General features: G+C 37.2%; 1 protein-coding gene across 1 annotated transcript in view; it reads left to right on the top strand.

Moving 5' to 3' along the window:
* Positions 1–27,500, top strand: part of ASXL3 (ASXL transcriptional regulator 3) — a 229,028-nt gene that overhangs the window by 128,184 nt on the left and 73,344 nt on the right. Inside the window, 1 exon segment of the mRNA XM_060173676.1 lies at positions 5,616–5,783. Within this exon segment, the coding sequence (XP_060029659.1) occupies positions 5,616–5,783 (168 nt within the window).

The raw sequence follows: 27,500 nt of genomic DNA on the forward strand, positions 1-27,500 counted from the left end.
TGCTTTCACTATCAACACCTACTTACTGTTTTTATCAATTAATGTTTATTGGGAGTTGATCAAGGTTATCATCATCTAATCTACCACTTCTTTTCTAGTTCAGTTACTCATGTTTTTCTTTTTTTTTTTTGTTTTTGTTTTTGTTTAGCTAATGCACTTATCACACTCATCATTTTTTTAATGAGAGTTTCTAAGAGATAGAGTTTACATTTTGGATACTTAAAATATTACCTTATTGTCATTGAACTTTATTATAGTTTTTTAATACATTTTCTCTTAGCCTTTTGAAGATGTTTTGCTGTCATTTGTTATTTATTAATGATAAAATGTCTGTCTTATTGTAATCTCTGTAGGTAATCTATTTACTTTCAAAATTATTTAAAGATTTATTTGATACTTTACTATTTAAACAAATCATATAGAGAAACAGGCATTTGTGTTTTTTGAGATTTAACTTAGTGCTTTCTTTGGAGAACTCGTCGTTTGATTCTGAAACATCTTGTAGCCATTAGACCTTCAAATATTTCTTTTCTGTTTTTTTTCTAACATTCTGAAACTTCTACATATGTGAATTACTGTATGCCTTTGTATCTTCTTTTTTTTAAAAAAAATATTTTCACTTAATTTATTTTAATGAGAAAGAGTAGATACAGAGGGAAAGATACTGAGAGAAAGAGACCAGAACACTGCTCAGCTCTGGCTTATGGTGGTGCTGGGGATTGAACCTGAGATCTCAGAGCCTCAGGCTTTTAAGGCATTTGCATAACCATTATGCTATCTCCCCAGTCCCTATATCTTCTTCTTCTATGTTTGGTAAGATTTTTTTCTTTTTTAGTGACTTAATATGGATTTACAAAATTACAAGATAACTAGAATATAGTTCCACACCATTCCCAACACCAGAATTTGGTGTTTCCATTCTCTCCATTGGAAATGGCAGTAGTTCTCCCAAGGTCACAGGTATGGGTTGAGCATTGTGTATATTTCCCATTTTTTCAAAGGTCCTTCCTTCTCTTCCTTTTTTTTTCTTTTTTTTTTTCACCCTGCCTTCATGGTCATCCCTTGGGCTTGGGCTTGGGCTTGGGCTTGCACTAGGAATCCACTGCTCTTGGCAGCCAATAGGACAGAGAAAAATTGAGAGGGAGGGGAAGATAGTGATGGGGAGAGAAAGATACCTGCAGACCTGCTTCACTGCTTGAGAAGTGAACCCCCCACCCCCCGCAGGTGGGAAGCCGGGGGCTCCACTGGGATCTTGGGGCTTCATTCATAGTATGTGCACTTAACCTGGTGCACAACTGCTACCTCCCCTGCCCTCTTCTCTTCCTAAGTCACACCTACACCTATTACTACTTCCAAATATCCTTCGTTTTTGGTAGGATTTAATGCTGCATTTTGTATACTTTTTATGAACTCTGTATTTTTTATTATATATTTTTCCACTAGGGGTATTGTTGGGGCTTGGTACCTGCAGGGCAGATCTACAACTCCTGGAGGGCTTTTTAAAAATTATTTATTGGTAGTTGGGTGGTAGCGCAGCAGGTTAAGTGCAGGTGACACAAAGTTCAAGGACTGGGTAAGGTTCCCGGCTGGAGCCCCAGGCACCTCACCTACAGGGGAGTCGCTTCACAAGCTGTGAAGAAAGTCTGCAGGTGTTTTTCTCTCCCCCTCTCTGTCTTCCCTTCCTCTCTTCATTTCTCTCTGTTCTGTCCAACAATGACAACAATAATAACTACAACAATAAAACAGGGGCAACAAAGGGAAATAAATAAAATATTAAAAAAAGAAAAACATAAGCAATTATTTATTATGGTAGAAACTGAGAGACATGGGGCAAGAGAGAGTAAGAGACACCTGTAGCTTGCTTCACCACTCATGAAGCTTTCCCCCTGCCGTTGGGAACAGGGACTTGAAGCAGACAGACTCCTTTTCAAGTTGCACCGCTTCCAGGCTCCCTTGGTACTGTTTGTATTTAAAATTTTAAATCTTTGTTATGCTGTTTGTATGAACATTTACAAAACTAAAACCTAAATTTTCACTTTAGAAGTTCTTGTTATGTTTCAAGTCTGTTTATTATTATTATTATTATCATGGTGGCCCATTTTTTATAGTAGTTTTAATTCATCTTTTGTCTTTATTTTCAAAAAAGTTGCCAACTTTTTCTTTTAAGGGATGGAAAATAAAACACTTGTAGACTATGCTATTTCTGTGACATCCATATCAACTCTTTGTTTTAGTGGAAAGTCAGGCCTAGAAAACATATTAATAATTATTTGTTACTATTTTCCAGTAAAAGTATGTTTACTAGAACAGGTACTACACAGATTATAAGTCAAGGGCCATGCTTTGCTGACCCTTGACATAAACACATCTTACTAAGTCACATTTAAGCAATAGTACTTAGTTCAAATAGCAGAGAATCATAACTTTTGTTTAAGGCGCCAAGTGACTACCTTCTGCTGGATTATTTTCTTGTATGTCATAATTTTGAGTTTAAAACTCTACATGAACCTCTTGGAAGTCTTTAGTTGTGTTATTATTCTTCAAAGCATATTGACATTTCAGACCTTGTAGCTACTATTTTTATACAGCATGTTTTCTTGAAATTATTACCCTCAAAATAACCTGGATAAGAGTCATCTGAAATGATCCTCCACGTTACTCTGTCTGACATAGAGGAGGCACACTGCTGTCAGCTGTCATTGCTGTTTTTATCTCTATTAGTTGTGTTTGCTATTTCCATCATTCATTGTAGATCTTTTAGAATGTGCACTTTTCTTTTTTTATTGGGGGTATTAATGGTTTACAATAAATACAGTTGTTGATACATAGATAAAATTTCTCAATTTTCTGCAAAACACTCTCACCCCCAGCCTAGGTCCTCCTCCACCATCATGCACCAGGACCTGATACCCCCCTCCCCCAAGCCCCTACGCTGCCACCTTGATGAATCATTTGCTTTTGTGCAACACACCAAACTCAGTCCAAGTTTTCCCCTTTCTGTTCTTGTTTATAAAGTTCCACCCATGAATGAGAATATCTCAAATTCCTCCTGTTTCTGGCTTATCTCACTTAACATGATTCCTTTATGTTCCATCAAAGATTAGGTGAAGAAGGTGACCTCTTCATTCTTAATAGTTGAGTAATATTCCACTGTGTGTATGTATCACAACTTTTTTCAGCCACTTATCAGTTGTTGGACACCTATGTTGCTTCCATGTATTGTCCATTATAAAATTTTTTGCTATGAACATAGGTATATACAGCTCCGTTTGGAAGAGTATGTTTGATTTATTAGGATAAATTCCTAAAGAGAAGAATTGCTAACACATAAAGAAAGTTCTTTTCTAGTTTTCTGAGAATTCTTCAGATTGCTGTCTACAGAGACTGGACCATTATGCATTCCCACCAGCTGTGCAGGAGGGTTCCTTTACCCTCACAACCTCTACAGCATTTGTTACTGTTCTTTCAGATGTTTGACATTTCCACAGGAGTGAAGTAGTATCTCATTGTCTTAATTTTCATTTCTCAAACAATCAGTGACTTGGAGCATTTTTCATGTTTGTTGGCCTTTTGGATCTCTCCTTTGGTGAATATTCTGTTCATATCCTTTCCTCACTTTTGGATGGAGCAATTTCCTTTTTTTTTTTTTCTTCATTTTTCTTTTTATGTTGAGTTTGGTGAGGTCTTTATATAATTTGGTTACTAGCCTTTTGTCTGAGGTATGGCACGTAAAAATCTTCTCCCATTATCTATGGCATCTCTTTCTTTCTTTGGGTAGTGGTTTCTTTTGCTGTTCAGAAGCTTTTCAATATTATGCAGTCCCATAGATTTATTTTTGTTTTGTTTTCCTTGCAATTGGACTTGAGTCATTGAAAATACCTGTAAAACTTAGATGGAAAAGAGTTCTGCCAATATTTTTCTCCAAATATTTTATATTTTCTGGTCTAATATAAAAGTCTTTGATCCATTTGAAGTATAATTTTGTGTATGGTGAAATAATAGTGTTTCGATTTGATTCTTGTACACCTTTCAACCCAATTTTCCCAGCACCACTCACTGAAGAGACTCTCATTTCTCCTTTCTTCATTTACTATTTTGGGTGTCCAATGCCCAGCTCTGGCTTATAGTGGTGTTGGGGATTGAATCTGGTACCTCAGCTCCTCAGGCATGAGAGTCACTTGCATAGCTATTATGCTGTCTCCCTAGCCCTACAAAAATTTCCTTATTATGACTTGTGCACCATGAAGTTTTTGAAAGTTCAGAGTAATCTGAAGATAATAAGTAAAATATTTTCTTCTTTGGGCCAGGGATATATGCCAGTGTTAGTACAACATACTTACATGGCTGAAGCACCAGAGATCCCAAGCTCAACCATAGCACCATCATAAGTCACAGCTAAGCAGTGCTTTGGTTAAAAAATGGAAACAAACTGGCCAGACTGTGGCACGCCTGGTGTCAAGTGCACAAGTCACCATGTGCAAAGACCCAGGTTCATGGATCTTGGTTCAAGCCCCAGACCACAACCTATAAGAGGGGAAATTTCTTTCTTTTTTCTTTTCTTTTTTTTTTCATGGTATGAATTTAATTTTATTTATTTATTGGGGGATTAATGGTTTATAGTCAACAGGAACGTACAGTAAGTTGTACATGTGTAATGTTTCTCAGTTTTTCACATAACAGTCTAACCCTCCTCTGCCATCATGTTCTAGGACCTGATCCCTCCCTCCACCCCCACCCAAGAGACTTTTACTTTGGTGCAGTGTACCAACTCCAGTGGTGGTGGTGGTGGTGGTGGTGGTGGGGTCACTAGCAATATAGCAATGCTGCAGATGTCACTCTCTCTCTCTCTCTTATCTCTCTTTTCCCTCTGATTCCAGTCTCTATCCAATAATAAAATTCTAAAAACAATATAATTAAAATTTAAACAAAGAAACAAATCACTTCCTCTTCTGGATCTGATGCTACTCTGAATTAAAAATATATATAGAAAAAAATTTAGCTTATTGGCAATCTCATTTTAAAAAGGTTATATACTAATAGTGTTTAGTAGTTTTCATTTTCTTTGGGCAAGTTTATGGGAAGAGCTTCTAATTGTTATTATTATTGTTTTTTTAAATTTTCTTTGCCCTACCACTCTACTTTGTGCTGTCATTATTTACTCCGGATTTCCTGGGTTTTTTGGGTTTTTTTTTGGTAGGTACCATGAGAAATTGAGCAGGGGAAGGTGAAGCGAAAAAGAAAGGTTGAGGAGCAAGAGTTCTATAGCACTACTTCCCCCAGAACCTGAGGTTAGAACCCAGTTGTTTGCACATGATGGTATTTGTACTTTACCTAGTGTGCCCAATAAAAATAATAATGATAATAAATACATCTTTTAAAAACATTTAAAAAGACAAAAATAGTATATAATATAATTATTAATAAACTTATAAAAATAGGCAGTATATGTGAAAATTGAAGGCAACTAAGAAAAGAAGATGGAGAAAAAAAACCTTTAGGTAGTCCCTTCCAAAATAAATATTTTTAAAATGAACATGTATTTCCAACATAGACAAGTATTATATTTATTTCCCCTAGACTGTAGTAAATTCATAGTTTTTATTTGTTTATCGCAGGACATTTGAAATGGACCAAAGCTGAGGACATTGACATAGAAACCCCAGGATCTATTCTTGTCAACACTAATTTGAGGGCATTAATAAATAAACATACATTTGCTTCTTTACCTCAACATTTTCAACAGTACCTCCTGCTTTTACTTCCAGAAGTGGATAGACAGGTAAGTACAAGTTTTAGACATTTGATATTAGTAACTGATTATTTTACTACAAAGTGACAGGACTATCAGTGAAGATAATTAGTATATGGATGGGGTAATTTATGATAATGTACTATAATAATACAATTTATATTTATTGCTAGCATTGGTGTATTTGTTTGGTCTACCAAAACAAAACCATTTTATTACCTATGAGCAAATTAAAATTAAAAATTTTTGCACATTGCCATAGAGTAAAAACAACAGAATTACCCACATTGGAAAAGGGAAACAAAGCAATCAAATATCCCATTATCAAATTAATCTTTGAAGTATCTTCTCCTTTGCCCTGAGGGAATGTTGAAATGCAGTAGTAAAAAGCTAGAATTTCTAGGAAATTATGTAAATGGTTATATTCTCAACTCTTTCTAAGAGCATTCAAGCTTTATGTTGCCTTCTGAAGTCTATCATTAAGAACATAATTGCCTATAAGTAAGAACCTTTATCTTTTTAAATATAACTGGAAATATTCTAAATTTATTTTGGTAGTTTTGAAAAGCCCATAAAATAAAGAGATATAAATATATAACCATAATAACAAGCACCAATCATCTTCTAAAGAGATCTCCTTAGAAAAGAGAAGAATATTTTGTCATATAAACTTTTATTAAATTTCACAAAAAAATGGTAAGTGGGAAACATTTATCATTCTTATTTCAGTAAAATTTTTGGGGATTGTATATTGTTTCCATGCAATGGCCCTAATATATGTGTTTATAAATATACATCGTAAGAGAATAGGTGCATCTATAAATTATAATGGGTAGCAATGATCTCAGTATTTTTTTTATATTTCTTAAAATAGATTTTCTTAGCTTTTTATCAGACTCTGTTTTCTTCAACAAAGCTTCATTAGCAGTAAAGTAGCAGTGCTGTAGATCAGATGTCTCTCTCTCTCCCTTCCTTTTTCCTTTTTCTTTTTCTCTTTCAGAGCGCTGCTCAGGTCTAGTTTATGATGGTGTAGGGAACTGAACCTGAAACTTTGGAATCTTAGGCATGAAAGACTCTGCATAACCATTATGCTGTCTACCTAGCCTGCCCTCTCCTTCCTACTTATTTATTTTTTTAACTCTTCCCTCTCAATTTCTGTCCTATCAAATGAGAGATGGAAAAAAAAATGACCACCTAAAACAGTGTATTTGTCATCCAAGCATAGTGCCCCAATGATAATCCTGGTGGAAAATAAATAGAAATATTCAAGGTAATCAATATGTTTTATTTCAAATGAAGGAATATCACATTATCCTATGTTTAGCCATATTTTCATAATACAAGATGCTAGTCTAACCTTTATACATACACATAATTCAACACATAACATGTCATAGTCTCTATGAAAAATGTTAATGTGTAAGTTATATTATCTGTCTTCAAACAACATTGTGTCCCCTGGGAAGTTATTAATCTCAATATATTGCGTGTTGGGTGTGTAAAAAAAACATACATAGATCTTGCTCAATATGGAGGACACAACAGTGTATCTTTTAACATTTTGATGTTAATCAGTTTTTATTGAGGAGAACTGTTGTCAAAAGGAAACAATTCCACAACTCCCTCATATATATCTATTTACCTCACTCATCACAAAATATTATCTCCCTGCTCCATAGGGCACTGACCTTCCAAACTCCGTATAACCTCTTCACATTATGACTCTGTTAACAGCTCATATAGAGGAATAATGGAGGGGAAAATATAATACACTTTGTCCATTATTAGAAAATAACTAATAATTGAGTAAATCTGTATTAAATAGCCTTATACCAGACAGAGTAACATAAATGTCAGAATAGATCTATCAGGAAAGTGACAAACCGTTGATATCAAACATCTAAGCGCAGTGACCGGCATAAGGATCCCCATTCCAGTGCCGGGCTCCCCACCTGCAGGGGGTTCCCTTCACAAATGATGAAGCAGGGCTGCAGGTGTCTATCTTTCCCCTTCTCTTTCTTACCCTCCCCTCTCCATTTCTCTCTGTCCTGTCCAACAACATGACATTAGTAACAACAACAGTAATAACCATAACAACAATAAAACCACGAGGGCAACGAAAGGAAAAAAAAAAAAAAAAGCCTCCAAGAGCAGTGAATTTGTGGTGCAGGCACCAAGCCCCAGCAATAACCCTGGAGGCAAAAAAAAAGAAAGAAAGAACTCATCCTGCTGAATAAAAAGAAAAAGAACGGCCTATACACAGTGGGCAGAGGATATGAATGACAGTTTCTAAAGAGATACATATGGCCCATAAACATATGCAGAAATTTTCCACTTTGCTCATCATTTGGAAAATGCAAATTAAAACCACGTTGTGATTCCACCTCACACCTGTGAGAATAGGATTCCTCAATAAAACAGAAAAACAATAAGTATTGGAGAGGAAGTGGAGAAAGAGCAACTCTATTGCATTGCTGGTGGAAATGCAAACTGGTGCAGCCATTATGGAGAACATTATGCAGAACTTTTAAATACCTACAAATGGAAATTTTAAAGCTTGCTGTTAGAATGTTCCAGAAGATTTCATAGTTCCTTGAGACAGACCATTCCCCTCAGGGAAAGTAATGTGATATGCTTGTAAAAGAGACTGTGGTGAGCAACCCTGATGACCTGGCTGCAGGCTATGCTTTCTGAACTTACTCTGAAAGCAATGAGTGGATGTCATCAGAAAATTTTCAGATGAGAAATGACATGTGTAAAATAGTTGAAATGACTGTTAGTACCCGAACACAGGGCAAAGGAAGAGGCTCCAATGAACAAATAAGATAAAGTGCTTATTTCCACGTGATCCAGTTGCCCAGTGATTGTTGGATTCGACTGCCTAGGCTAAAGGGTACGGGGTGAGGGGGGTTGGGCTAAGAGACAACTGTAGTAGTGATACAGGATTTGAGCTTAGACACTGGCCTTGAACATGAAAAGAGAACACTCAATTCCAGACATATTTTCATCACGAATGAGAGGGGGGACTAGTAAGAATTTGCCTGTGTGAGATAGACTTATAAAATGTCTGGTGGCATTCCCAGTACAGTGCACATGTTACTATGTGCGAGGATCCAGGTTCAAGCCAACCTGCAGGGTGGAAGTCTCATGAAAGGTAGAGGAAAGCTGTGGATGTCTCTCTTTCTCTACTCCTGCTTCCCTTCTAAATTTCTTTCTGTCCAATAATAATAATAAATAATATCGAGAAGATATCTAAAAATCTTGTGTAGATTGGCATGGGATAATTGGTAGGCTCCTTGTATTTATCGGTATTTGATTATAAGAAACTTAGAGTTCTGTCTGTTGGTATCTGTCCAAAATGATTTCTCCTATCAAGAATGAATTGATAGCATGCTGGTATACTGTTTTTGTTTCAGTCCGGTTTTTGAGTATCCAAATAATGGTGAACATTTTACCATTTTCCAGGCAGAATGAGTAGGTAAGTCATAGAACTGTAAGTCTGACTACATAGATTTAGTTGAGCTAGTGAAAGCTTTTATAATTATGGTATGAATAAAACTTATGCAAAAGACAAAAGACTATCTTTACATATTTTTACGAAATGTAACATTGAGCTTTCTTCTTTTGACTCCTTCAGGTTTCTGCTTGATTTCTTACCTGAAGTCATCTTACAAAGACTCCTTCCCTGAACCAATGTTTAGTTCATTATTACAACTTTAAAATAAATAAAGTTAAATCTTATATTTCCTTGCCAGCATGAGCCATAATTAAACCAATCTAGTGGGCATTTTTGTTTTTCTGTATTTGTACTTTTCTTGAAGTCTCTTTACCTTATATTACACTTTATATAATTCTCATACCTAGTTTTTGTTTACTTTTACTATTACTTTTCTCCACATGCTGCATGCAAGTAACAGGAAAAAAATCAAACTCAAACTTACTTAGTTTAGATATTTTATTAAATTTAAATTAAAATTTATTTATAATTTTTATTAACAATTTAATGGTTTACAAGATTGTAAGATTGTAGAGACATAACCCCACACTTCACCTGCCATGAAAGCTCTGATAGAAAAGGATTTATTGACTCAGGTCATTAGAAGATAGAGTCTACTGTAGGTTCCTCATTATGAGTCCTGGGATTCAGAAATTACCAAAAAACCAATTATTGTTTAATGAGTTAATTTTTAAAATCTTCCCCATTGTTGCTGTGATTTTTTAAAATTAAACTAGAATCCTTTATAGGATAGATACCTGAATCAAAAAAGGTAGTTACCTATTCATGGAGAAAATAAACCAGATTCACACCAATGGTACTATTTCAAACATGACCAGTTGCCACAGCCCTGAGATTAGATGTGTCCCCGGGTGGAGAGAGAACAGCCACAGCCATACAATTGATAGGAATAGGTCAGATGGGACACACACATAGGGCATCCCTAACTGGAACTATGTCGAATGTGTGTATGTCCATCCCAAGCTTCCAAGAGTATTTTACTAAGGTACAAATAACAGGTACTTATATATCACATAGATAAAGATCAGAATACATTTCTAAAGGGGAAAACATCAGGGAAAGGGTGCTTAAACCATCATTATTCAATTGTCATTATATCAGGTGCATTCTTTTGATGTCATAAAAGACTGATTTTATTCTAGTTGCCCCATACACAATCTCTAAACCCTTAGGGTAGCATCCAAACATCAGAGTTATAGTGGTTTCACATATGACAACACATCCCTCTACTGCCTATGGGCAGAGTCTCTGAGATATCCAGACTACACCTCAGAGTAGGATGCTTGTGATAACAAGACAGTGCCTGAAATACAGGCCTCATGGCACATTAGTCAAAGGAATGTACTCAGTAGGCAAACAACAAGCAAAACATATATTTTGCAAGCATAAGGTAAAGTTATAAAAAATTCAGGAAGATTTTCAATAACAAGTTATCAGGAAATCTGAGATCAGAAAACTTCTTCAACATTGATCCTGTCTTTTTTTTTCCAGCACTCATCTTATTGAAGATTTATTTATTTTTTATTTAAGAAAGGAGACATTAACAAAACCGTAGGATCAGAGCGGTACAACTCCACACAATTACCACCACCCAATCTCCATATCCCATCCCCTCCCCTGATAGCTTTCCCATTCTCTATCCCTCTGGGAGTATGGACCCAGGGTCGTTGTGGGTTGCAGAAGGTAGAAGGTCTGGCTTCTGTAATTGCTTCCCCGCTGAACATGGGCTTTGACTGGTCGATCCATACTCCCAGTCTGCCTCTCTCTTTCCCTAGTAGGGTGGGTCTCTGGGGAAGCGGAGCTCCAGGACACATTGGTAGGGTCATCAATCCATGGAAGTCTGGTAGGCATCCTGCTGGCATCTGGAACCTGGTGGCTGAAAAGAGAGTTAATTTACAAAGACAAACAAATTGTTGAACAATCATGGACCTAAAGGCTGGAATAGTGCAGATGAAGTATTGGGGGGGTACTCTCTGCAGACTCTTGTGTACTTCTGCTTTCAGGTATATATTTCTCCCTGGTTTATGGACACGTGTGAACATATGCTCTATCTCAGGGGATCTGGTCTATATCTAGGTTTGGGGACTTTACTGGGGAGTGGACCACCTAGAATGGAATTAGAGAATACTATGAAAGGAAAGGTCTCACCCGAGTGATGAAGCTGAAGGGTTGTCATTCCACACCTGAACTCTCTGGTCACAGTCTGAGTGAAGCATGCTGGCGTGGCACTCGTTGCGTTGATTAGGTTGCGATCAGGGGATGCAATATTACTTGATATGAATTGAGAGAAGCATGCAGGAAAGTGGGCCCCACCCTAAGGTTCCAGGACTGGGGGAAATATAGGCTCTATAGTGGCTAGAACTTTTGAAAACACAGACTGAGATCCTGTCCTTTTTACATAAAAATGGACGGAGATTCATAGAGTCCTAATGGATATAAGTGATCAGGCCACTCTTCTGTGTGACTATCTCGAGTGTTGATCATGAATCATAGCATATTCAGGGTGGAGGAAAACATCAGTTGGCTTCTGCTAATGTCTCCTAGTGAATAGATTGCAAAGGAGTTGCAGAACCCTTTCTAGCAGCTTTGTGGCATTCTTGGTCAATTGTGTCATACTTCTCCAAGTGATGAGAGTGAATGTGTGGGTTGAGGTAGAAGAGGGCACTGTCTGCCTCAAGGTTGAAGCCATGTCTTTTGCATATTTCATATTCCTTGCTTGAGGGAAAGCTGACTCTTCAGGAGAAACAGCTCTGGAATGGGATTGGGTTTGTGGTTAACTCATGGAAAGGCTTGACTGCCCATGCTGGCAACCATAATACTTCTGCTGGGGAAAGAACAGAAGCACACCTTCTAGCCCATGTGAGTGTGGGACAAGTCATAACCAATTATTTCCTTGTAAGGGGTCTTGTAAAGGACTTTTGACTTCGGTAATGAATGATACTATGGAAGAAAGTGATGCTCAGCAGCTCTGTGATTGGAAGAATTGCCATTCAAAAATAAAGTATATAAGGCTCTGTATATTTGTTCTTGGAGTGACAAGGCCATAGGTATATTACCATGTTTCTGTTTAAAAGTGAGTTGCAGCATTGTACAATTGCTTGTCCAGAGGGGTTATAAGCTATAAAGTTGACGACATGTTTAATACTCTATGGAGAAAAAAAAAGTCATAGTTCTGGAAACATATGTAGGGACATTATCAGTCTTTGTTTTGTGATGAATGCCTTTAGTGGCAGTAGTGGAGAGAAGGTGTTTTTGAACATGAGGAGCCTATTTTCCTGTTTGTCAGGTAACATGCATGAAGCCTGAAAAAGTATCTGTAGAGACACGTACAGATTTTAATCTACCAAATTGAGGGATGTGTGTGACGCCTATTTATCACAATCCATTGCTAGCAGGACCTCAGGGATTAACACCCATAGAGGTGGAAGAGTTATGAGTGATAGCTTGACAATCTGGACATGAAAGAGTAATGGCTCCTGCCTGCTTTAGAAGAATATCAGTCAAGTTGTTTAACTAGAGCTCTAGCACCATGTTGAAAATTTGAATGGTAATTTGTAGCCAAATTCAAAGTTGTGGACATCACCAGTTTGTCAGCATAATCATTGCCCTCAGCAAGAGGACAAGGGAGACCTGTAGGTGAGGGAGTATGAGTTATGAAAAGTAGGCAGGTTCTGCTATGAATGAGGCATTTGAGAGTAAAAAACACCTGTAGAAGAGGACCATTAGCATCTGAGAGTAAGGCAGAATGTATATTATTTCCCATATCAACCTCAGGGGCAGAGTTAGCCAGGATATTAATAGGCTGTTCATAAAAATTCTTGGAGTGCTACAATGACAGCAACAAGTTCAGCTTTCTACGTACAGGTCTGTGGGTCAGTTAAAAAATGATGACATTGTGAACTGTTGTGCCAGGTAAAAGGCACTGTTACTGTTCCCTGATCCATCTGCAAAAACAAGACAAGGGTCATGAGGAAATGCATGAAAAAGTCTGGATAGTTAGCAATTTAAGTCCTTTGCGGAGTTTGTCATTAGGCAGAGTGAAGTCAGGGCCTCTCAGGTAATCTGCCAAGGCAATTTGAAATGATTTCAAGGGGGGCGGTATCTGTGAAAATCAGATTTAGTTAAACCAGGACAAATAATTTCAGGATGTTTACCAGTGAGCTGTTGAGAGCAAATTCATCCTTGGGAGATAAGAGGCATTTTTTAAAATTATTTTAATATTTTTAATATTTTAATATATTTTTTAATATTTAAAAAATTATTATCTTTATTTATTGGATAGAGACAGCCAGAAATCAAGAGGGTGATAGAGAGGGGGAGGGAAAGAGAAGACACCTGCAGCACTGCTTCACCACTTGCAAAGCTTTGCCCCTGCAGGTGGGGACCGGGGACTCAAACCTGGGTCCTTGCACATTGTAATATGTGCGCTTAACCAGGTGCACCACCACCTGACCCCATGAGAGGCATTTTCATGTCAGTTGAAGTAGAAACTTTCTTTTTTGGGGTATGGGGTAAGAAAATCCATTCAATAACTTGCAAGTCAGGATCAAATCGACTTACACACCTGTGGGACTGCGAGGAGTTGTAAGGACAATTAAATTGAATCTGTATTTCAGATTAATATGAGTTAAGTGTTTGGATGATAAACTCTAGTTAACAATCTCCAATTCTTGTAATGGTAGTGGTGACGGTGTCTTAGGTGAGTTAAGATCTGGGTCTCTCCTCCCACCTTCAATACCCCAAAAAGAATTTGGGTTCACACTCCCAAAGGGATAAACAGTAGGGAAGTTTCCAATGGAGGGGATGGGACAGGGAACTCTGGTGGTGGGAACTGTATGGAATTGTACCCCTGTTATCTTACAATCTTGTGAATCATTATTAAACCACTAAGTAGTGCTGAATAAATTAGAAAGTTGATAAGTTAGAATTCCTAAAGAAGGAGATAACCAATTAATTTGATCTAATAGTTTCTGCAAAGAATTAAGGAGGCAAATATAGCTTGACTGGCTAAGGAGAAACACTTTTGCTCATAATATTAGATCACAGATCTTTCCAAGGTAGGGTTAACTGATTTTTTTTTTCTGAAGCTATTTTTAACCCATATAACTCCACATGTTTTAAAAGGATCTATCAGGCATGAGGATAAATATGGTAAATTTGGATGAGCAGTAAGAATGTCATCAAGATAATATATTAAAATATCTGAAAAGTGCTCATAGGTTTCAGCACTGAATCAGCAAAATATTGACAAATGCTAGGACTAGTTGTCATTCCTTGTTGTATGAATTTCTAGTGAAACACCTGGAGAGACTTGGATGAATTCAGAACAGACAAGAAAATGCAGATATTCTTTGTCCTCTGGATAGAGTGGAATAGTTAACAATTAATTAATTAATTAATTAATTTGAAAAAGTCTAAGATCTATAACAATTAAATGATAAATCTTGAGAAATAAGAGCAGGATTAGGGAATCCTGGCTGCAAGGCATCTATAGCTAACATTACTGCATTAACTTGTCTTAAGTCTTGTAACCAAATTTTTTTTATGTATAGGAGTATTTCAACGACTTTGTGAAGGTTAATATGACCGGCCTGGCCTCTACTTGTTCGTTAACTAGCTCAATGGTCCTTTGAAGCTTCTCCCCTTTCAATGGCCATTGGTCCGCCCAAACGGGGTTCTGGTTCCCACTGGATTTTAAGTGGCAGGAGCTGTACAGTAGCCATTAAGATAAATTTGGCTGAGTATATAAAAAGATGTTCATCTATTTTAACAAGTCTCGTCCCCACAGAGAAACTGGAAGGTCTAATACATAAGGTTGTATCAAGGCTACTTGTGCCTAGGGTCCTCTGCAAGTGAAAAATCTCTCTGTTTTGGGAACTGTGGCTGAATTCATCTGAAGTCATTCTTCTTGACCTCTGAAGGTCTCGTCACTATGTCTTCAGATAGTGTTTTCTCTTTGTGCTGAGACTCCTAGTTGCCATTCTTGTAATCAAAACCCCCAGTCATAATTGAATTAGGGTCTGGCCCTATAACCTAGTATAGCCTTGGTTGCCTTTGTTAAGCTTTATATCCAAATCCGGTCATAATAAAGGCTTATACTTAAACATATGGATGTAAGATGGATACAATTTAGTCTAGCACATCTTTTTCTAAAGTGTTTTTATTATCTTTATTTATTTATTTATTTATTTAATAGACACAGTCAGAAGTTGAGAGAGAAGGGGGAGTGATTGAGAGGGAAACAGAGAAACACCTACAGCCTTGCTTCACCACTTGCAAAGCTTTCCCCCTGCAGGTGGGAACCAGGGGCTCAGACTCAGGTCCTTGAACATTGTTAACAAGTGCCCTCAACCAGGTGCGCCACCACCCATCCCCCAATACATTTTTCTTAAAGAAATAAAATCAAGACTTGGGAATTGGGTTTGGTGAAAGAAAGGAGGAAATGAATAAATATTGTAGGTGGTAAATGATAATCAGACATTAAGAACAGTAGAAGAATCATACTTCTTAACATAGGGTGGGCTTACACATGCCTTTGTCCTAAAAATTGAGGCGGTGAGGCGGTGAATGTGTGAAATTGAATATTTCACACAGCGATTTATTGGTCAAAGTTTTAGAATAGATGGAAAGAAGAAACTCTATTAGAGAAGAATCTAGTTTTAAAAAAAAGAATTTAAAGAGAAGCTGAAGGAAGGAGTGAATAAATAAGTAAATGTGCAAAGTCCAAGTAAAAGATGAGGGGCTTTAAAGTTGATGATGGCATATTTGTCTTTTCAGAGAGCAGAAGATTAGAGATATCAAGAAAGCAAGAAGATTTGGAAAGGCAGATTGATAGATTGTCCTGTCAAGTACAGTCAGAGTGGTCGCTGGTACAGCATCCAGGCCCCACTTGAGGTTAATGGCAGTGGACATGGTTTTTTGTTTATATGTTTTTCACACTAAACATTTTTTCATTTAACTTGATGAAAGATAGGCCAGTAGTTAGTATTTTATAGCATAGAGATTTTCAAAGGTTGAAACAAGAACCTGTGAAATTTTAGGGAATTGGGGAGATGCTGATTACAAAGGTTGATTTTAGCCGACGAGGTGCACAGGGAGAAATGTAAGATCAGAGGAGCTGGATTGATTCGGGAAGTCAGAGGGGAAATGTGTTATTAAAGGATGAGAGGTGTGTTTATTGAAGAAAGTACCATAGAGTCTCAAAATTAACACAGTTCAAATATGATCAAGTTTAAGTTAACACATAGGTCAAAGTTATATATCCTTGGCACTTTGGTTTATATATAGATCAAATGCAAAGAAACAAGGGCTCAAATAAATATTGGTCAGTCATAGTCAAGAGTTAGAATTGTAGCTAGTTCTTCATTCAGTTTCAGTGTGGAAATGTTGACTTAATAAAAATAACGTTTGATTTATCATGAGACATGCATGTATGCTTAGCTTTCTGCAAATGTGCTTGGAGATTTATTAGAACCTCCTTGATTATGTATAGCAGATACTTCCTTTCTTTCAAAATTTGTACTTTATAAACTGTCTATATGCAAAAATTTTGTGACCTTTTAAAAATATATTGCAGCTGGTTGAATAAATATCAACAAAAGTAGAGTCATGTTTAGGTTTTTTTTAATTTTTTTTATTTAAGAAAGGATTAATTAACAAAACCATAGGGTAGGAGGGGTACAACTCCACACAATTCCCACCACCCCATCTCCATAACCCACCCCCTCCCCTGATAACTTTCCCATTCTCTATCCCTCTGGGAGCATGGACCCAGGGTCATTGAGGGTTGCAGGAGGTAGAAGGTCTGGCTTCTATAATTGCTTCCCCGCTGAACATGGGCGTTGACTGTTCAGTCCATACTCCCAGTCTGCCTTTCTCTTTCCATAGTAGGGTGTGTCTCTGGGGATTCTGAGCTCCAGGACACATTGGTGGGGTCTTCAATCCAGGGAAGCCTGGCTAGCATCCTGATGGCATCTGGAACCTGGTGATTAAAAAGAGAGTTAACATACAAAGCCAAACAAATTGTTGAGCAATCATGGACCCAAAGCTTGGAATAGTGGAGAGGAAGTGTTAGGGGGGTACTCACTGCAAACTCTAGTGTACTTCTGCTTTCAGGTATATATTTTGCAGTAGTTTTTATTTTTTTATTTTTATTCCCTTTTGTTGCCCTTGTTGTTTTATTGTTGTAGTTATAATTGTTGTTGTCGTTGTTGGATAGGACAGAGAGAAATGGAGAGAGGAGGGGAAGACAGAGAGGAGGAGAGAAAGATAGACACCTGCAGACCTGCTTCACCGCCTGTGAAGCGACTCCCCTGCAGGTGGGGACCCGGGGTTTGAACCGGGATCCTTATGCCGGTCCTTGTGCTTTGCGCCACCTGCGCTTAACCCGCTGCGCTACAGCCCGACTCCCTATTTTGCAGTAGTTTATGGATACGTGTGAACATAAGCTCTCTCTCACAGAAACTGGTGTATATCTAGGTTTTGGGACTTCGTTAGAAAGTGAACCACCTGAGATGAAATTAGAGTGTACTTATAAAATGAAAGGTCTCACCCGAGTAATGAAGCTGAAGGGTTGTCATTCCACTTGTGAAGTCTCTGGACACAGTCTGAAGTGAAGCATTTGAGGTGGCAACCGTTGCGTTGGTTAGGTTGTGATCGGCAGATGCAATATTATTTGATATGGATTGGGAGAGGCATACAGGAAAGTGGGCCCTATCCAAGGGTTCCAGGACTGGGGGAAGTAGGGGCTCTATAGTGGAGATGTGAGGTTCCTGCTGTCTTAGGGTTCAAAAAGACAATCGATAGTGAATGTTATCATCAGATTATTTGGTAATTGGGTTAACTTTGAAAAGTCCTTTTGTTAGGGTTTGCTGTACAGTACCCAGTATCTTGTATATAGCTGTGCTACTGGTTGCTTCTAATCTACTTGGTCTAGGCTTTTGAGAGAGTCCGCATATCAAATACACAGCCTATATACTAAAAAGATTCAGTTTGTGTTTTGAAAAACTTTGAGACATACAATGATTTTCCCCCTCTCATATTAATTAACTAGTGATTTATATGTCTACATTTTGCTAGGATATGTTTAGGTTTTTATTTCACTTTGAAATTGAACCTCTCTGATGAGTAGCCTGTTGTCACTTCTGTCATCTACATCATTTTTAAGTGTTTTTTTGTCTCTGCCTTCATTTGATCTTGTTGGGAATATCAGGACAGGACTGTCTCTCCAAATGCTTACTAGACTATCCCCCAACATATTCTAATAAATCATGCCTGCTATATATTGTCCAAATGGTAATTGCAGCATTTCAGTCCACTCTTACTAAACTCTCAATTTGTTCTGCATTCCTATCTGCGTGTCTGTGGTTTATTAAATGACTAGCCACTGAAGGATATGTACTGTGGAGGCTCTTTATAATCCTATCTTGCTTTGTGCTTTTCAGGTTTTTGTACTCACTGGCAATAATGCACATAATTTAAACTGTGGAGAATGTCATTAAACTAAAATGGAACATTTACACAGACCTTTTTGCAGAGAAATTTGGACTCGGGAAATGAATGTGTGTGTCAGACATTTTACAGCACACGAGAATGTGATTTATTGATTTCTGATGGCTCTGTTGGCATCAGTGTATATATTTAAAGAAGTCACGCAGCCTTTATAAATGCAAATGGAAAAGGGCTTTCCGTCTTTTTCCTCTGTGGAAATAGCTCATGCATTTTCAGTAACTGAGGTTCCTCTTGGAGATTGCTCTATGTACTGTATATATTGATTTTAAAATTATGCCTCTATTTTATTCTACAAATAGCATATATAATGAAATGTCAATTTACCTAAGAGATCATAAAATTCAAAGGATTATATATATGAAGAGTACTAGTATCTTAAGGCCTTTAAGTAAAATAAATGTGTGTAATTAGTTTAGTGGACTAGCACTTTGATTTTTTTCCCCCTGACTTCTGAAAGTATATCTTAAAGTATTTAGGAAATGCAGTGATCTCCTAACCTAAGTCATTTACTGGTTATAGTAAATCACACACAGCCTAAAATTTCCTTGCAGATAAGGTCTGGATATTTCCATCTTTACCATATGAGGTCTGTGATTATGGAGAGAAGCTATTTTGCTTCTTAGCTAGCAGAATGGTTTACATCAAATCTGCTTTATCAGTATCTGCTACAATGTATGTCAAATATTATATAGACTAGATTGAATTATAGATGTTCAGCTAATTGAACGTAAGGCCAGATGAGAAATAGATCTTATTTTATTTATGTATAATGTAGCTAAATGATGAGAACAAACTCATTCATGTAATGTTCCATTTTGTGCACTGAACTTTCTTTCTGTTTTATAAAGTGTCAGCCTCATAACTTGAGAAGCTATATTTGACCAAATTTTATCAAATACCACTAGCATATCAGATTATTAAATATGAGGTAACATTATATCTAGTACTTGAAGAATTACCTTGTTATTTAATGTGCATTTTTTCAGAATTGTTATGTATGATACTTAACTGTCACTTTATTCAGAACTAGAGAATAAGAAAATTTAATCTAGCTTTATCATGTGAATGAAAAGAGACTAGTATCAACATTTAATAAAGGAAGGTGGATTACATATGTCTGTCATTTTAATAATGGATATTATGGATGACTATTTGGTCGTGCACCATTCTAGCAGGTTGTATCAATCCATAGTTTGTACTCAATCCATAGTTTGGCTGTAGGCTAGCAGAATATAAACCTATTCTAATTATTAGATTACCGTTAGAATTCCTGGTAATTACTAATGGCTATTGAGAAAAATATAGTTGCCTGAGAAAATATTTTTACTCAGTTTGTGAAATGCATTGAAGACCATTGTAAAGGACTAAAAATCAATTACAAACAGAATGTATACAATATAATATTGTTTGAATCTCTGGGTTAAGTTTGCAAAATAAGTAAGTAGATTTATCCTCTTGTCTACTTCTGAATTTCACTAAGATGACAGTGACTTTTTCCCCATTATTTTATTTATTTATCAATCTTGGAATCCTGGGTAAGAATGTTAGTCAGTTGTTGAACACTATTAGCAATTTCGATAGGACATAATGAAGGTGAGACTAGATTTAATTAAGAGATGCCTAAAATAATATGTAGAAAGGAAAGTTCTTGGTGATTTATGCTCTAGACAAAATGAGTTATGGTGGAATAGGACCAGATGCAAGGTTTATTTTCTTGGTTTCTGTAATTTTTCAATAGATTTTTGTATCTAAACAGCAGTGTACCTTGAGCACTGTAACATGTGTTACTCAACTAGGTGTGCCACCACCTGGTCCCTAACACTTTTTTTTTTAAATTAAGGAGTTCCTACAATCCAACCCCCCCCTCCTCTGCCATACTGATCCAGGACCTGAACCCTCCCCTGCACCAGAGTCTTTTACTTTGGTGCAATAAAATAACACTTTTTTATTATCTTTATTTATTGGGTAGAGACAGCCAGAAATTGAGAGGGTTGGGGAGTAAGAGAGGGAGAGACACCTGCAGACCTGCTTCACAATTTGTGAAGCTTTCCCCTTGCAGGTGGGGACTGGGGCTCGAACCTGTGTCCTTGAGCACTGTAACATGTGTTACTCAACTAGGTGTGCCACCACCCGGTCCCTAACACCTTTTTTTTTTTTAATTAAGGAGTCCCTACAGCTAGGGTTACAATGCAGCAGGTAGAGCACAGGAGTTGCAAGTCTTATCTTCCAAGTTCTACTGCTCAGGATCTCATGTGCCTGAATGATAGTCTTTTTCTCTGCCTCTCATTAATAAGTAATTATTTTATTTTCTTATTTTTGGGGAAAGTTCTTATATTTTTAAAAGGTGATATAATTATGAGTTCATGAGGAATGGTATTGTTTTTAGTTGGGTGATTAATGGCTTACAGTAAAATACAGTAGTTAGACATGCGTAAAATTTCTCAGTTTTCCACAAAACCTTACAACCCCCACTAGGTCCTCCTTTGCCATCAGGTCCTGAACTCTTCCCCCCACCCGAGTTTTTTACTTTGGTGCAATACACCAACTCCAGTCCAAGTTCTGCTTACTGTTTTCCCTTCTGTTCTTATTTTTGAACTTCTATGAGTGAGATCATCCCATATTCATCCTTTGGTTTCTCACTTATCTCACCTAACATGATTCCTTCAAGCTCCATCTGAGATGAGGTGAAGAAGCTGAATTTACCAATTTTAACATCTGTAGTATTCCATTATGTATATATACTGCAATTTGCTCAGCCACTCATCCATTGTTGGACACCTGGGTTGCTTCCAGGTTTTGGCTATTACAAATTAAACTTCTGTGGACATAGATATATACAAATCTTTTTTTGGATGGGTGTGTTTGGTTTTTAAGGATATATTCCCAGTAGAGGAGTTGCTGGGTTATAGGATCGGTCTACATCTAACCTTCTGAGAGTTCTCCAGACTGTTCTCCACAGGGATTGGACCAATTTACATTCCCACCAGCAGTGCAGGAGAGTTCCTTTGTCACCACAAGTTCTCCAGCATTTGTTACTACTACCTTTTCTTTATTTTTTTATTGTATTGTATTGTATTGTATTGTATTGTATTGTATTGTATTGTATTGTATTGTATTGTATTGTATTGTATTGTATTTTGCCTCCAGGGTTATTGCTAGGGCTCCGTGCCTGTACTATTAATCCACTGCTCCTGGAGGCCATTTTTTCCCATTTTTGTTGCCCTTGTTATTGTTGTTATAGCTGTTATTGTTGGATAGGACAGAGAGAAATTGTGAGAGGAGGGGAAGACAGAGGAGGAGACCTACTTCACTGCTTATGAAGCAACACCTCCAGCCCCCTGCAGGTGGGGAGCCAGAGGCTCAAAGCTGGATCCTTCCACCAGTCCTTGCACTTCTTCATGCTATGTACATTTAAGCTGCTGTGCCACTGCCTAGCCCCCTCTGCTACCTTTTCTGATGTATGGCATTCTCACAGGAGTGAAGTGGTATCTCGTGTTGTCTTTATTTGCATTTCTCTGACCATCAATGACTTAAGAGTATTTTTTCATATGTTTTTGGCATTTTGGATGTCTCTTTGGTGAATATTCTGTTCATATCCTCTCCTCATTTTTTTTAGATTGCTGATTTTGGTGAGGTATATATATATAGTTATTAAACTCTTGTCTGTTGTATGGCATGTAAAGATCTTCCATGCCATAGGAGTCTTTCGGGGGTAGTGGTGGTGGTAGTTTCTTTTGCTATGTGTGCAGAAGCTTTTTGATTTGATTTAGTCCTGTTGGTTTACTTTTTTAGTCTTCTTTGTGATTGGATTCATATCACTGAAGATGCCTTTAAAATTTAGATGGAAAAGAGTTCTGCCAATATTTTCTTCTAAGTATCTGATAGTTTCTGGTCTAACATTCAAGTCCTTGATCCACTTGGAATTTATTTTGTGTTTGTTGAAATGAGGTGAATCAGTTTCATTTTTCTGCATGTTTCAGCCTAGTTTTTCTAACACCATTTGTTGAAGAGGCTCTTCTTTCCCCATTAAATAGTCTAGGCACCTTTATCAAAGATTAGATGTCCATAGTTGTGGGGCCTTACTTCTAGACTCTCAGTTCTATTCCACTGGTCAGTGTGTCTATTTATGTTCCAGTACCAAGCAGTTTTTTATTACAGTGGACCTATAATATGATTTGAGATCTGGGCGTGTGATGCCTCCAGTTCTGTTCTTCGCAAGATTCTTTTGGCAATTCTAGGTATTTTCTGGTCCTATAGGTAAGCTGTGTTGTCACCCCAGTATGTAAGACATTTAAGAAATCAGTCCATACTATTATTCACAAGTGGCAGCTTTTGCGTGGGCAAGCATCAGTGTGTAAACAATGCATTTTTCCTGATCCCTTGTCTAAACATGAAAGATATGTACAAGGTCCACCAGAGTTTCTCTCTTAATACCTGCATCTACTGTTCTCACATCATATACCCATAACATCATATGAGTAGTTCAGAAGAGAGACCTACTATAAAAATGCAGAGAGTATGGTTGTGTTACTATTTTTTATTGAGACAGTGGGATATAGTATTGACAATATCTGTTAATAGACTGAATGTGATCAGGAAATTTTATTTAATTTTCCAAAAATTAGTTGAATTTTTTAAAGATTTTTAAATATTTATTATTTCTTTTTTGTTGCCCTTTTTTTTTGATGTAGTTATTATTGTTGATGTTGTCATTGTTGGATAAGATAGAGAGGAATGGAGAGCAGAGGAGGAGAGAAAGATAGACACCTGCAGACCTGCTTCACTGCCTGTGAAGCGACTCCTCTGCAGGTGGGGAGCGGGGGCTCGAACCGGGATCCTTATGCCAGTCCTTGCGCTTTGCGCTACATGTGCTTAACCCGCTGCACTACCGCCCGACTCCCATTAGTTGAATTTTTATGTGCTAGACTTGGGAGATATTTTGCTATATGAGCCCCTTTCATTCTTCCTCTGTCAGGCTTACAGTCTAGCAGAATAAAGGTCTCCAGTAGTGAATATACATGAAGCTTCCCAAGAGATATAATTTTGAAGTAAAGGGAGAAAATTGATGAATAGGTTGTTGAATATGAGTGAACTTGAACCATAATGCATGGTAGACAGACCTAGAGCAGTTTGTAATATGTGGCAGACTTTTTTCTCCATCAATAAGCATGGACACACATTTTTTAAAGTCAGACAGTAGAAATAGACATAGGCTCTGTTGACCTCTGTTCATTTAGGTGGTTCTTGCCCAGCTTCAGACATTTTACCCACATTAATATAACAACACTCAGCTGAATAATTTTAAAATTTTCTCCCTGGTCATGTTTCTCTTCTTTCAGTTATGTGGTCTTGTTCTTAATAAATTACAATTCCCTTGATTTCTTCTGGCTCAGTTCCATGTCTTGTTAGCCAGATAGATGAACAGTGATGAATTTTTTAGACATGTTGCATTTTAGATGCATTCTAGAAAACTATGTGGAAATTTTGAATATGAAATTGGTAAAGGCCAAATTGAATAAAGGCCAAGCATACATACTGCTAAGCATGAGAACCCTGATTTGAGATGCTGGCTCCCCACCAACAGGGGGAACACTTCACAAGAAACAAAATAGGTCTACAGGTTATCTTTTTTTCTCTCTTTCTGACTCCCTTTTCTCTCTCAGTTTCTCTCTGTCCTATCCAATAAAAAAAAAAAAATGAAAAAAAAACATGGCCACAGATGCAATGGATTTGTAGTGCCTGCATGGAGCCCCAGTGATAACCTTGGAGGCACATAAATAAATAAATAAATAAATAATAAATAAATGTCAAGAATGGCGGCATGGTGGAGAGCACAGAAGAGCATACCACCAGAATTTCATGTTTGTGGTCACAGGCATTGCAAATTCAAGTGCTCTTGTGCTCTGTCTCTCTTTCTATCTCGTGAAAACAAATCTTTAAAAATAAAGGAAAAGTGCATTGAAAATGTAAGCCAAAGGTACAGATCAGTGGTAAAGCATAAGCGTCACATCTGTGAAGCATTAGGTTCATTACACAGACTACACACACAGTCACTGTGTAAGTTTAAAGGTCTCACTAGAGTTCTAAGCTGGAGTTTAAAAAATGAAACTGCTGATCTGTAGGTGTTAATTAAAACCAGGGATATAAATGACATGCACTACAAAGTAGAATGAGAAGAGAACCCAATACTTATAAATTGTGATTTTCAGATCTTAATAGCTGAATAAAAGAGATTGATTAAGCTTGCAAAGGAGATTGAAAGGTAATAGCCAGTGAAGTGAGGTAGAAGACTTAAGAGTGTGTATCACTGAAGTTAAAGGAGTGAATATTAAGAAGGAGGGTGTGATTTATTTAACACTTAAGTGCTGAATAAGATGAGCACTTAGAGTTAACCATCAGATTTTACATATGCAGTTTCTGGTGAACTTAACAGGAATGATTTAGAAGGCATAAAAGGAGAAAGACAGGGGAAATAGTTTGAAGTGACTTCAAAAACGAATGGAAGGATACAGTTTTGAATACAGCTTCAGTATCCCCTACATTAGAACAAAGAAATAGAGCACTCAATTTAAGAATTTCTTATTGAATACATTGAGATCATCATTCTTTTTTTTTAATGCTGTTACTGAAAACTGTTTCCCATAACTTGATTTTGTTCATGTATATTAAAATCATTTTATGGATTTTAGGAAGTCATCTAGCTCAATTTTAAAAATAACATTTTTAAAACTAGGGAATTAACCCAGGTCCTTACACAGGCAAAATGCTTTTCATCTAACTCTATGGCCTAATATTTTTAGAGACAGAAAGAGGAGGAGAGAGAGATAGAAACCAAAGTACTACTTCATCGTTAAACGATAATTGCTCAGTTTTGTCCTTGGCATTGTCCATGGTGATCTAATGTGTTGCCAGAATTGAACATAGAACCTCGTTACTTAAGGCCACTTCCCAGCCCGATGTTTTTCTTAAGTAAAAAAAAAAAAAAAATTCCATTTATTACTTAGAGAGAAAGAGGAAGAGAGAGAAAGGGGATGGGAGAAGGAGAAGGAGAAGGGGAAGGGGAGAGGAAAGGGGAGAGGACAGACACCAAAGCATTACACTGACAAGTGCAGTGTTGGAGACTAAACTTTGAACCTCATACTTAAGAGTCTCACACTTTATCTATTGTGCCACTTCCTGGGCCACTTTATACTCTTTAATTAGTTTAATTTTATACTCTTGAGTTTAACAGATTATCCTGTCACTTATTATTATGATAACATAATGTGTTTTTTTTCTAATTAGTTTGCTTTTTAAAAAATGCTACAGTTTTTCTTTGAAAGTGAAGAAGACCTGTTTGGAGTGGGATGAGTGCTGAATTAAACAAAAAAGAAAAATAGACAGTATAGAAAATCCACTCAAGTAATTAGATTATGAATTAAAACAACAAGCATAGCTGGTACAGTGTAGAGTAAGGTAAAGGGGAAAAAGTTCAATGTTTGTCTGAGGTCCCAGGCTTCCAGGTTTAATCTAAGGCACCAACATAAACAGAGCTGAGTAGAAATCTTCTCCTGCCCTCATTTCTTATAAACACACAAGTTAATAAAAAAGGTGAAATTTTAAATTTAATTTATTTATAAAATAGAAAATATTAATAAAACCATAAGCTAAGGGGTAAATTCAAAAAGGTGAATTTTTGTATTTATCTACTTATATTTTATTTATTTAACTTGGAAGATTTACTGATCAGAAAGCTAGAAACTCCTTTGAGAGAAAACAGTTAAATAATTCTAAGAGTAGAACTTGGCCCCTTAATTTAATGATCCCTTGAAATGCAGGGATAGAGGAGATGGTGACTGGAACCAGGTGATAGTGCACCTGGTTAAATGCACACATTACAGTGCACAAGGATCAGGGTTCAAGCCCCTGGTCCCCACCTACAGGGGAAAAACTTCGTAAGTGATGAAGCAGGGCTGTAGGTTTCTCCCTGTCTCTTTCCCTCTCTATCTTCTCCAGCCCTCTCAGAGTCTTTCTGACTCTGTCCAATAATAAAAATAAATAAAATATCTAGAGAAGAAACAATAACAGAAGTGAGACCTGTGACCTTCTTCACCTCATAAAGATTTTTGGTCTGTGCTCCCAGAAGGTTAAAGAATAGGGGACCTTTCAATGGAGGGGGTGGAATATGATGTGCTGGTGGTGCGAATAGTATGAGTCGTACCCCTCTTATCCTTAAATCTTGTAGATCATTATTAAATCACTAATAATAACTGAAAAAAAGAAGTTGAAAAAAAAAGAAAACACAAAACAGAACTTGGACTGGGTTTGCTGTATTTCACCAAAATAAAGGACTCTCAAGTTGGGGAGCAGGGCGGTGAACCAAAAAAAGAATGAAAGCTCATTGAAGGAGCACAGTAGGGTAGATGACAGGCTTGATGACTTCCTTACCCAGACTGTTTGCTTAAGAGTGAATAGTTTCTGGGGCCAGATGGTAGTGCAGTGGGTTAAGCACACATGGCACAAAGCACGAGGACTGGCAAAGGATCCTGGTTTGTGCCCCTGGCTCCCCATTTGCAGGGGGGTCACTTCACAAGTGGTGATGCAGGTCTTCAGGTGTCTATCTCTCTTTCCTCTTCTCTGTCTTCCCCTCCTTTCTCTATTTACCGCTGTCCTATCCAGCAACAATGACAGCAATAATAATAACAACAACGATTTAAAAAAAGGTGAATAGTTTCCCAAAGTGCT

Source organism: Erinaceus europaeus, chromosome 15 (genome assembly GCF_950295315.1).
Source record: "Erinaceus europaeus chromosome 15, mEriEur2.1, whole genome shotgun sequence".
Classification (NCBI taxonomy): Eukaryota; Metazoa; Chordata; class Mammalia; order Eulipotyphla; family Erinaceidae; genus Erinaceus; species Erinaceus europaeus.